This window comes from Coloeus monedula (assembly GCF_965178545.1).
Source record: "Coloeus monedula genome assembly, chromosome: 2".
NCBI classification, from domain to species: domain Eukaryota; kingdom Metazoa; phylum Chordata; class Aves; order Passeriformes; family Corvidae; genus Coloeus; species Coloeus monedula.
In genome coordinates this window covers 47,607,081-47,619,435 of record NC_138782.1, presented here as the reverse complement: position 1 = coordinate 47,619,435, position 12,355 = coordinate 47,607,081, and the positions used below count along the sequence as shown (strand labels likewise).

At 42.1% G+C, this 12,355-nt stretch overlaps 1 protein-coding gene across 2 annotated transcripts in view; it reads right to left on the bottom strand.

Annotated features, from left to right (window-relative positions):
- Positions 1–12,355, bottom strand: part of SLC35F3 (solute carrier family 35 member F3) — a gene marked incomplete at both ends in the record, with an annotated part of 168,555 nt that overhangs the window by 38,376 nt on the left and 117,824 nt on the right. For both annotated transcript variants that reach the window (XM_082302588.1, XM_082302589.1), the window contains one exon: positions 6,669–6,993. In XM_082302588.1, coding sequence (XP_082158714.1) covers positions 6,669–6,993 — 325 coding nt within the window. The remainder of the gene's footprint in view (positions 1–6,668; positions 6,994–12,355) is intronic.

Sequence of the window (12,355 nt, the reverse complement as noted above, 5' to 3'; positions counted from 1 at the left end):
TTTTCACAGGACATAAATTTTAAGCTCTTTTCAGAACATCGTGTTCTGAAAAACAAATACAAACTCCAAGTAGAATCTGTGAGGTTAAATTAGAAAGGACTGGTTTCCTAAAAAAGGACCTATGACCATTTTCTCACAAAAGCTAAGACACGAGTTCTCAGAGACAGTGTTCTAGCTGAATAGATGGAATTAGCAAATCAGTCAAACAGAATTTTAAAAGAAATCTCTAAAAGGTATTTTCATGAGGTTTAGAAAGGGAGGTAAACATATAAATGCCACCTTATGTCCCTGAGTCCACCATGCAGGCTTACTGTTGTGAGAGCTGCCTCCAGAGAAATTAGGACTTAGGCATTAATTTTAAATAATAAAATGTGTGTCTGCCAGCCACTCACATCAAGAGTCTGATGTAGGTACCATACATTTGAGGGAGAGAAAAACTATCACCTTCACCATGTTCCAGGAGCAGTTTTTTAAGCTTTTCAATGGAAGGCACTGAGAGGAGCAGTATCTCAATTCTAGTGAGGTGCCTAACTCTGGGATGGTGGAGGGGTCCCACTAGCAGCGAGTCTGACCACAGCCTTTCTCTTTCTCCTCACCCTCTCCTGCTGCTTACCTCACATACCTCATGTTTGTGCTTCTGCTGTAGGTTTCGCTCTCCTGTGAATTCTGTGGGGAAACCAGACATTCAGCGCCAAGCTGGCAGTGCTGGAGTATGCAGTGTGACACTGAGGAGCCAGCTGTGGCACATTTCCTTCCTAAATTAACCCTTGGTACTGTCTTCAGAGGAGACTGATGTGAACAGGAGGCTACTCTAGAAAAACTCTGGAGCTGTTATTTTCTCAAGAACAGGCAGCCTGTAGAGCATATTTTTGACAGCTGGCTGAGAAATTTTTGTTTCACGAGGCATAAAGACCAAGAGACCATGACATTAATCTTTAATCACCTAAGAAAACAAACCTCCCCAAAGAAGCAGTGGAAATGACGACTCACGCGATCATCTGGCAATAGGGCAGCATAGCTGTATTATGTCAAGGCAGCAGCAAGGGGCCACCTCCAGAACCCCCATGGGGTGACAGCACACCCATCCCATATCCCATGGGGAGACACTTTCCTCTTCAAAAGGCAAGAAATAGCAGCTGCTGCAGGTTTCATCAGGAAGAGGTAACTACTTGACTTGAGAAACAGAAGTTAACAACCACATCACCCTGAGCTCTGTGGCTTGGGCTTCGGCTGAGCTAAAGCCCAAACGAATGCCCCATGACCAAGCTTGATGCCATACAGACAACAGGTTGGACACTGGACACATGCCCACCAGCACTGCCACTACCACAAACATCACGCTGTTCCAGCAGAAGGCTTCCCTACTACTGCTACTTGCTAATTGCACAATTTGGCCTTGTCTTCAGCTAGAACCTCTGGCAGAAAAGTGCATATTCACTGAAAACAGTTGGAGAAGTGATACAGTGGTCCATCAATAACACAACACCACCAGCAGCTCAGATATCTGTGGGAGAGATAAAGATGACTACGAGTATCATAAACCTCTTGTACAATATCCACATCTTCTTTTAATTAATTGCTTTGATACCAAGCACAAAGGTGAGCCCTGACAGGTGACTTTAGAGATCAAACTGATCTCTTGCTGTAGAGATCAAACTGATTTAATCTGGAGTTACTCCTAACTGGTGTCTTTTGAACACAGGTAAGAATCAGATGCTCTATCTTTTAATTTCAAGCTTAATTTGTTCCTTGGTTGCATTTTTATTTTTATTTTTATTTTTCCCGAGAAGCTAATGTGAACCTGAAATGTAAAGTGATTTTATTTTGAGGAACACAAAGTAAATAGGTATTATTTTAAGGATAATGTTCTTAATTAGACAAATAGGAGTTTATAAACTGAAGTTTTTTGAAAGAAAACATGCTTCACTGGGTGACATTTGCTAAAAACACTTGCATTTGTCATGTCTTGATGCCTCCACAGCTTATTTATGACTCTCTTAATGCTGTCTGCTCTGGTGGCGAAGATCCCATCTAAGTAGTAATATAAATCAGTAGGATGCCAAAAGTTAACCACACCACAACATTTTAATGCTGCTGGGTAAGAGAGGCTCACGAACACAAACCACTGAAAAATCAATAGTAAAACAGCATCCAGTCACGCCAAATGGCTCTGACCTTTTTTTCCCCTTAGAGTTTCATGGTTGCCAGGGGTTTGGTTACCAGTGGGGTTCTCTGCCTGCTGCAGAAAAGGAGGGCAGTACCGATGGTGCAGTGAATTGCATTTCATATGAGTCAGGATCAAACTAAAGGACTCAGCTCCTTGTATTACTGGGGGTGATGGCTAGTGTCTCATCTTCTCCATGGTAGCAGAAATACCTCTGAAACACGTTTAGAAACTGGCCCACATTCTCCTGGACCTCAAGTGAAGCTATGGCACTGAAACTTCAAGGCCCCTGAAGAACCAAATCTTGATTCTGGGTCCATATGCATATAGATCAAAAGTGGCTTCTGTGAAGTCGATATGTAGGTAAATCAGAGTAAGTGAGATCTACTATGTTAGTCCTCTACCATTGTTGCATCAGTATTTTGGCTCAGTTTCAAAGACATAGCAATACTTTGGTGTTACTTGCAACTTATTCTTTATTTTCAAAGAAAAATCTTCAGATTCTGAAAGATTAGTGGCAGATAATTTGGGGACAATATCGAGACAAAACTCTGAATCAGTGAAAAAGAACATTCTAAAACGTTCAAATGTGGTGGCAGATCAGTGCGGGGACTGCATTGTGTTGATTTCTTCATTTGCCCAACACAGCAGGTGCATTCAAGGTTTCAGAAGAGATTTAGTTTTAGCTTCTGTTGTGTTCTTTAGTCCTAAAGCTTTATGAAATAAAAATCAAGATCTAAATGATAAATGAATAAATAAATAAATAATCCTGAAAACCATTCTTGAAAGTCCTTCCCTTTCCTTCTCAAAAAAATCATTAGCTAAGACCATACCATCAAAATAAACAAGCTTTCTGAGGTATTTTTCTAAAATGGGAATAAACCCCTCTATTATTCCTCCCAGCTGGAACACAGAGGGTGAGTCTTTATAAAAGGCGTGTTTCATTCTGCCTAGACATACACAAAGCTAAGCAATATCTTGCAGAGATTTTAATTTAATCTTTCATGTAGCCAGGGAGTTTTAAGCCCTAGTGCTTTTAATTTATGTTACCTCATAAAATAATAATGTAGGTATGATGGAGGATAGCTCATCAGATTAAATGTGTCATTTTATAAAGCAGTTTGGAAGCAAAAAGTATGAAGTACTCTTAAATGATGCATTAGGTGCACAAATCATTACATGTGTTATTTCTGGACTGGACAGTGGTTGAAATGAATAATATTTTAGTTACAGTAATTTTATTTTAAGCTAGTGAGCACTTGCACAAGAAGTAGGAGAGTGATGCTGACCCTGGCATGCTCTCCTGTGGCCTTCCAGAGCTCTCCGTATCACTCCCATGCATGCAGTCCCGCGCCATGATGTCCTTGGTAGCAACCATGGGAGAAATTCTCTCTAAGCAGTCTACACTTGGGCACAACCCTGACAGCATTTGATGGAGCTGTACAGGGAGTATAGAGCAGCTGGAAGTGAATGCATGAGTTCTGGTTTGCTATGAAGAGTGACTCTCTCCCCATGGTGTGGACACACTGATAGTCTACTTCAGCTTAAACAGCAAGTTCCTTACCATGCAATATGGTTCAATCATAAATCCTTAATACCTCACATTGTGGTCTAATACTCAAAATCTTATAAAGAAACTGAATAAACCTGCTCTTACATTCATGTCACTACAAAAGTTTGGTGGCAAATTTACAACTATTATACATGTTATAAAAAGGGAAAAAAAAAAATCTGTTTTTCTGTCAGAAGTCAGCTAAAAACTGGTTTATGTCCATGATGGGTATGTTCTTCTTGTGAGACTACAAACCATAAAAATTAATGTATTTACAGCATAGCATACATACTGGTACAATACAACAGGAATTTAAAAACAGTAATAAACCATATAATCTATGTAGGAGGGACTATACATCTATTCACTGTTGCTACGTTTTATGATCCCCTTTTTGTGTATTTTTCCCGGTGGTTGCTGGTTTTTATGTGCCCTTTAACTGTATAGGGAGGTACTCAAAGCACACCTGCTGGCTCCGGTGCCCTCAGGAAGGGGCGGTGTGAAAGCACTGCCTGTGCCAGGTGGAGGGGAGGCTGAGCTGCCCAGCCTGCTGAGGTGGCTGGGTAGGTCTCCTTGGGGAGCTTTGTTGCCAAAAACATTAGATACCTGTGGATTTTAGCAGCCTGTGTGGGCAAGATCTGAGAACTCCTTCTTTTTCTACCTCACTGCTAAGGTGACTTAGACATCATATTTCCACCTTCTCCCACTACCACCTTTTAATTTACCTTGTTCCAAATTCCTGCCAGAGAGCTCAGATAATATGTAAAATACAGATGAAAGTGAAGGATAAAAGAAGCAGAAAGTGATTATGCCAGTTTCTTTATAGCTCTAGGTCAGAACTGTCTTCTTTCAACTACCCAGAAGTCTATGAAATGTCTCTCTAACATGTCCAACCATGCCTGAACTGCAAGCTTTCCTGAAGATGGTGATACCTCATATGGAGCTGCAAAGTCCCTGTGTATCTCTTTCCCTATATATTTGCACACAAACATAATATGGAAAAAGGGGGAATAATCAAGGGGGGAGTCTTGACCGCAGTGCTTGGGTTTACTGACGTATACGCATGTGACATCTCAGCTGTAATGGAGCAAGCAGATGAGCAGTAAATCTTTTCACAGTTACTCTTCGTGCAGCACCACCAAAAGGCCTCAGTGTAGATAGTGGACATGCTGAGGCAGACACTATGTAAACACATGGTAAGGGGAAGTCTTCCCTCCTCTCTAAAGGACTTCTCATCCAAAAGAACAGGGAGTACAAGGAAATCAGAGGTCTGTAGTGACTTGCTCTAAACCACAGAACAAATCTGCAGCAAAGCTAGGAGCCATAGCCGCATCTCCAAATGCACACATCTTCCCTGACACCCAGAAAAACCTAAGTTAACCCTATTCAGTCTGCTTGTCAGACACACAAACACACACTATTTATGAAGCCTGGGCAAGCCTACTGCTAATGATACCCCCTGCATCCCAAACATGCTGCAGGGCTTGCACCTGCTCTTCAATTCAGCCCTCATTTAATTAATGAAAGACATAAAACTACCAACTGTATCAATTTACTGCAGCAGTAACAAGTATGATGCTCTGGGTTTTTAACCCCAGGGATCTGGCAAACCACAACCGCTCACCCCAGAATTCAGCAGTATTTAAAACATTCTCTGAGAGCAGCTGGAAAGAAAAATACTTAAAACCAAAGAAACAAAAAGGTAGTAGCTTTTAGGCTAGCATTTGTTGCTGTTTTTAGATTAAACTGTAGCTTTCTGTAACCTCCGTACTCCTCTTATCTCTGAAGCAACCACATTTGCCGTGAACAAATGCAACCTGAAGACTAAAGTGCAGGAAACGTGGCGCTTATGAAAATGCCTTTAGAACTTCTGGATCCTGCTCTAGAACCTGCAGTTAATGGTCATATCCTTTATCTGCAGCTCCCAGATCATTTAAAAGATGAAGCAACCACAATGATAGTTAAGCAGTAAAATTTCTTAACCCTAGACATCTGAGGTAGAGCATTTCCTGAGTAACCTGGTTTCTTAGATTTTTCTTGTAGTAAGTTTCCACCTTGCTGCGGCGCAGCTGGGAGCTGAGAAATGTGTACTTCTTACTGTTTACTTTTCTGAGCTACTTCATTAAAAGTCTATGAGTCCCACTGTGTAACAGAAGGGGAAAACGTTGTTCACATCCTTCCACGTATCAGGGAAGCTCTCTGACATGGGACATCTTGATGGCTGAGTCATCCCATCTGTCCCAGACACCTCTCAGGCCAAAATGAGTGGAGCAGAGCTGGGGGAGCGCTCTGTGAGAGGCAGTCTTTCAGGCAGACCCAGCATCCTCAGCCTCTCACAGAGGATGGGCACTCAGGGCTTTCCATGAGTGACTCAGGCTTTGCGGGTTTGGCTTGCTATACAGACAAGGTGTGCTGAAGACAAAGTGCTGCCTTTGGTTATGACTGTACTTCCTCCCGGAAATAAACACAACAGCCCAAGTTTAACTGGGATCACAGCTTGGCCTTTGATGTCAAGGGCGTAGTGCCAGGAAAATACTGCAGTACTTTTTACTCAGCTATTCAAGGCTTTGCTCTACTCCTGAGCTTGGAAAAGAAAAGCTTACTTAGCTTACTCAGAGACTGACAGAGAAGTCAGGTAGGGGAAAGAGATATTAAAAAAAAATTTATATTTGCAGAAAACTCTTGATAAATAATAGCAGAAAATGCAGACTTTCATTACATGACTTGCACATCTCGGAAATAAATCTGAATTTCTTAATGCTGAAATGAAATCATATTAGGAATAATAACAGCACCTAGCATAGGACACACAATGAAGTCAGACCATCCTTTAACAAACCTGGAGAGGAAAGCAAACACAAGTTTGATTTAACTGACTGATTTGAACAAAATGTCTGCGAAATGTAGAGCAGCATGCAAGAGCCATGGGATTAAAAACAAAAGCTCCCATACCTGTATCTTTGCTTTGGAGACTGCTTTTCAGCTGACTTAAAAACATGTCCAAGATAATACAAAGGAAAGAATAAAAAGTTCCAGTTTGTTGCAAACCACGTTAGAGTGAAGGGTGCATCGAATTTCTTAAAGGTCAGTTTTGCTAGCTGGGTGGAACCCGACCAAGAGGAGCAGACACCCAGGACCACGGCCACACCCCAGAAAATCTTCTTGAGTTGCGTCACGGAGCATTTCCAGCAGCAGCGGTTCACCCTTCCACTGCCTTCCGCCCCAGCTTGCATCTGTGCTTCGGCTGGGGCTGGAGACTCCCGGGAGCGCTCATCCCCTGAGGAGAAGAAAACACATGGCTTACTAAGGAAATCCATCCTACATTTTAGTTTTCAAATCTTAGGCCCTTCTGAAGTCACGTGGAGCTTTATGAGCAAAGGAACCCACCGGATCTTGCCACAAAATGTCCTTTGTTTTTAGATCATTGCAAAGCCTCTGGTTGAACTGAGGCATAATTAGAATGCAAATAACAATTATCACCTCTAGATTTAGAAGCTGTTGAGTAAAATGGAAGTGAAAATTACATGTTGCTTTGATGTACATAGAAAGGCTTAACACACCACTTAAACTCGTGCTGTTAGGATGTGTAAATGAATGAAAAATATGGTATTGAGTTTAATAAAGCAGCAAAGGGGATTATAACAGCACTTGAAATTGTTATTGTCTTGGAAAATGCAGAAATGGCCAGTTCATGGAATATGGTGTTTCTTAAAAGAGAGGGAGGGCAATACATTTAATCTTGAAGTTAAGCAAAATCACTGCAACACAAATAGCATGATTAATACTGAATTGCATCACCAGGCATTTCAGTGATCCCTGGAAAAACAGGTCTCCTGTGGCTGTAGCCAGATGGCAAAAACTAGACCAACCCACAGGTTGCCCTGAAGTCCATCTCTGATCAGGCAATCCTAACTTTTTTCAGTTCGTGTCCTGCACAAACTGAGACTGGACTGGAGCTTTGCCCCTTTATAACTAAGCCTAGCATGCTGCTGGAAATTTTTCTCCTAAAAAACCTTGCCCCTTCAATCCTCAAACACCAACTGTTATAGCCCTGCTATCCTACAGCTATCAGTCAATAATGTATCCAGCTTGTGAATGAATGAGCAAAGAGAGGTTAGGTGGTTGAGTTCCAGAGATCAAAACATGCTGGCAGACCTCAGCAGCAGGCCACTGCCCTTAGGGATTTCTACCTGCCTTTCCTAAATTCACCCCATTCAGCATCCGCTGAAGTTGTCAGTCCCCCCCACACAACACTCAGCAGTGATGTCTCTTAGAGGCTGACTGCAGTTTAGTTGGTCCATTTGCCTAAAGCAGGAAGTAACAGTAGTTCATGTTGAAATCCAGCAATCTACAACTTCAAAACTGTCCAGAATTTACTGCATGCATTGAAAGGTGAAAACATGTAAGTAAAGCCAGGACAGTGAGAGACTGTATTATTGCCAAACATTTATATATGTTCAAGGCAGATGAAGAGAGGTCCACATACGAAAAAAAAGTCCTTCCTTATCCTGGTGTGAATTAGTATTTGGAATGGAAAATCTCCTATTTCAAGGTAACATAAATTTGTATTTACATGACCTAACACATTATGAAAGAAAATTTTTTCTTTCTATGGAAAGAACTATTTAGTTATTTCTCTACAGGTAAGAAATACGTTATCTGAGCTAAAAGTACCATTAGTTTGCCTGGTAAAGCTGTATTTTATAACAAGAAGGACTGTGGCCTCTGTTTGATGGCCTGATATCTAAAAAGAACGTACAGCAGCAAAGATATAAACATCTAGCCTTTTTGTGTGGTTTTCAGAGAGATAGGGATGTTTCTGATTTCTCCACTTATTTCAGTTTTCAATAGAAGATTGTGTGGGCAGCCTCCAACATAACAAGAGATGCACCAGCAAGCCAATGAACTGTCCAAAGTTAATGCGACCTTGTATTAAACACATAATGGAAAGGTTACAAGTTACCTGCCAAATGTTTCAATTGAAAACAGACTGCCTGAGAAGACTTGGCTCATTCAAAATAATTCTAATGCATTTTCTTTGTAATACTTTGCTTGTAACTAATGCATCTTGCCTCACTTGCTGCACAGACCAGTGTCAGGGTTCAGTTTATACCAAACAATGGTACACTCATTTATTTTAACCTCACCATGTAATGGGCAGTTGCCAGCACTCTCTTTGCTGTCCACCACGCAAGTCCTGCAATGATTACTGCATTTTTCCTTTCCGCTCAAGATCTTCTCCCGAGCATTGTCACTGCAACACCAAACACTTCACACACCCCAACAAACTCCAGCATCCTTCTTCCCATGGACCACTGGGATTTCTGGGCACAGAATAAATGAATTCAGGAAGCCAGTGTGCCAAACAAGAGCTTAAGAGGAGTTTGTGCCTCTGGGTCAATGCAACTGCACTCAGAGTTTACATTTTTGAAACTACTTGGACACGTAGGCAAAAATGGTCCTCCTTCTAGAAGACAGCCGGTGAGGTATCTGCCATTCCCATTTTTCTGCAGTTACTCCCCTGGGAAACAGGAAACCAGGATTTAAACCACCCCTGCTGAAGATATTTAACATTAGGAACGTGCCTAAAGCCACTGGGGTATTTTAAGATGAGTAGGTGCTCTGAATCACAACACTGAAGCTGTGTCATTTCTTCTAATATGAGAATCAATCACAACTCTACCATCTGACACTCAAGATCTGGCAATAAAGTGTTGATAGACAGCCCACTACAGACACTGTGGTGAAGATCTTCCCCTCATGAAGGGCTGAAGCCACCTGCCCAGATCCCCATTGTACTGTGCATGTACACAGGAATCAGCAGTTCATCTGGACAGCTTGCATGCCTTCTACTCTGTTCCATGGCAATTACTCCCTAAAGCTGAACTTTACTGATGCTTTCTCTGCTACATAGGCAAAATTACTTGTCCAGGTATATTTAATTTTGTGTTAAACACATCAACAGAAACATTTGCTTTCAGCAATAGACAATACTGCATGCGTAACTTCTAAAGTGACCTTGCACCTGAAAGGTTAACTTTCCAGGGATGCTCGTTCTCTTGATGCTTTTACATCCTGGAGGGACTGAAAACTTATCCCAGGCACAATGGATTTCATAATGACAGGGGTAAAACCCACTGTCTGATGATTAACAGTTACAAGCTGAGACTTGTAATATCTCTCAGTATCTGTAGTATCTATCAGTGAAACTCATGATTGCTTGTGCCACAGCCTTTTCCAGTGGATGCACCACTGACCTGGAGAACACCTGGGACATAATCTGCCCCCAAAAAACAGATTGTCTTTGGAGATGGCGGACACGACAGATGAGATACACTCATGTGGTCTCATCCTCTCATTTACTGTGGAGAGCACTTGCCTGCCAGCTGGCAAACACAAAACCCAAAGCTGTAGTTTGCCTTGTCAAGTGCCTGTGTCTCTCCTGGGGACATTTTCCTCACCCGAACCACAGGTGCACTGTTGGGGTGACATTAAACCCACACATGGCTGAAAAGCTCCTCTCTAACACTGCACAAGGGCACAAGGGTCAGCTGGCAACAGAATACACATGAATTTAAAGATGGCAAAATGTCTTTTTAGAATTGATAAGGCAGGGCATTGAAGAATTTTATTTCTGCAGACTTTTAATGGGTTTCTTCCATTGCTCCTTGCAGCAGACTGCTCTATATGCTACTGTATCCCCCAAAAGAACAAATTCAGATACTGAGGTAGAGGGAAAAGTGCCTATCTTGTTTACTAATTTTGTTTTTTCATTGTCCCTTTTGTTCATTCATTTTCCTTTGTCATAAATCCCAAATAGAACCATTCCTCCTCCCTCCCTTTCAGTCCAACCTCTCTCCCATGGCATTCAGAAACAAAGGAAGGAAATCATCTCCAAAGCTACTGCCAATGCCATTAACCACGGAGATGCCCAGCCCCAGAAAACTGCTGTCCTTCTGTTTCCTCTGTTATGGCTAAGACCCCCCTCAGCTGACTTCAGATACCTCTAGCAGGGCCATCTATACCTGAGCTATTTACTCCACAGACCCAGCTAAAGGCCATGAAGCAAAAGAGGCATGGTTAGGCACTACACCTTTAAAGCTTTAAAGGTAACACCGTGAAATAAGCTGTCCAGGCCTCTTCTAAAGTCTGTACAAGAGTCTTATGACTCCTGTGCACAGCTAGATAGCTATAAACTTACGGTAGGACCACACTGTACCTCAATGTGTATGTTAAAAATGTGATACTGATAAAAACCAAGGGTGGCATTCATCTTCTTAGTTTGAGACATCTGCCATGCCGATTTGTGTATCTGAGACAGTGATTTACACTTTCTGCATAGTTAGTAGACAGAAAAAAGACATTTCCATAGCACGATTTATCCCCTCCTAAAGAAGATGATTAAAACGAGCCAGATGAATCACTCTCTCTAAGCGCTTGTTTCTCTCCACCAGCTCTAAACAGTCTGGGGCGACAAGCTGGAAGTAGGTGTCTCTGGTGTGGGTGTCTGAAGCTGGGTGAGATGAGTCCCACCTCTCTACCACTGCTGTCAGGAGCAGAGAGTAAAGCCACCACAGACGCGCTGGTGGACTTGGAGCTGTGCAGTGCCACACGAACATATTTAGCTGTCATCAGTGACCTGCTTTAGCTGTTGTCAGCTAGTCAGCAACTCAGGGAAGGAAGTATTACACAAGAGCTGGGTGCCCTTTCTAGTCCTTCAGAGTGAGAAAGTGACCCTTACAGACTAAGGTCCTGCCTATTAAGGACCAAAACATGTACCTAATGATAATGCACAACTCTTCTAGGTTCCCCAGGCTAGGAATGTGCTTTGGAGTAAGCATATTCTTAAACAGTTCTTTAAATCGGGCTTCTGGAAAAAATTCTGGTAAAAAGAACCCTCACAGGTCTCTCTGACAATTACAAATGAGACATCCTGAAGGTATTTCCATTTTGCCAGCCTGTCAAATGTTTTGTAACTGCTTGAGCATTGCGCAGAACAAATCTGCTTGCAAAAATACATGCTTATCATAAAGAGGGGAGGAGGAGCTTAGGCAAGTCCTGTAAGACAGTGTCTGACCCTCAGCATGGTTAGAGCTCTAGAAACCTGTGACATGCAGGGGGATCAGAGCTGGATACTACCCAAGGCATATTCTCACAGCCTTGAATGCTGTGTGACTTCTTCACCCAGTATCTACTACAGGGAGAGATCAGTGGAAGACAACTAGTTCCGACATACCTGAGAACACACACAACAGCTTCTGATGGTGGTCTTCTGGACACCCAATATTATTTGCCTCAGTAGCAGACTCACAAACTCCTCAAATTTTGTTTTTATCCTGTTCCTGCATATCACAGTTTTACCCTGTTCCTACCACACCAACCATGCATTTTTTAGGTGTTCAAGGTTTTTGAGCTAAACTGATAAAAACCAGCTGAAGCATTATGCTGGGAGGATGAAATACCAAATTCATGAAGTGATTTACATCTCTAATTACCACTGTAGTTGTCTAAACCTTAAATGTTAATATTTGTTCAGATCTGTTGCCTAGGCATTTTTTTTGCAGTCAGTCAGGTTAAAGAGTGAGGTCTCAGGGACTCACTTGTGGCCTAGCAGACCACCCAGCACCTAGTGCAGCTTT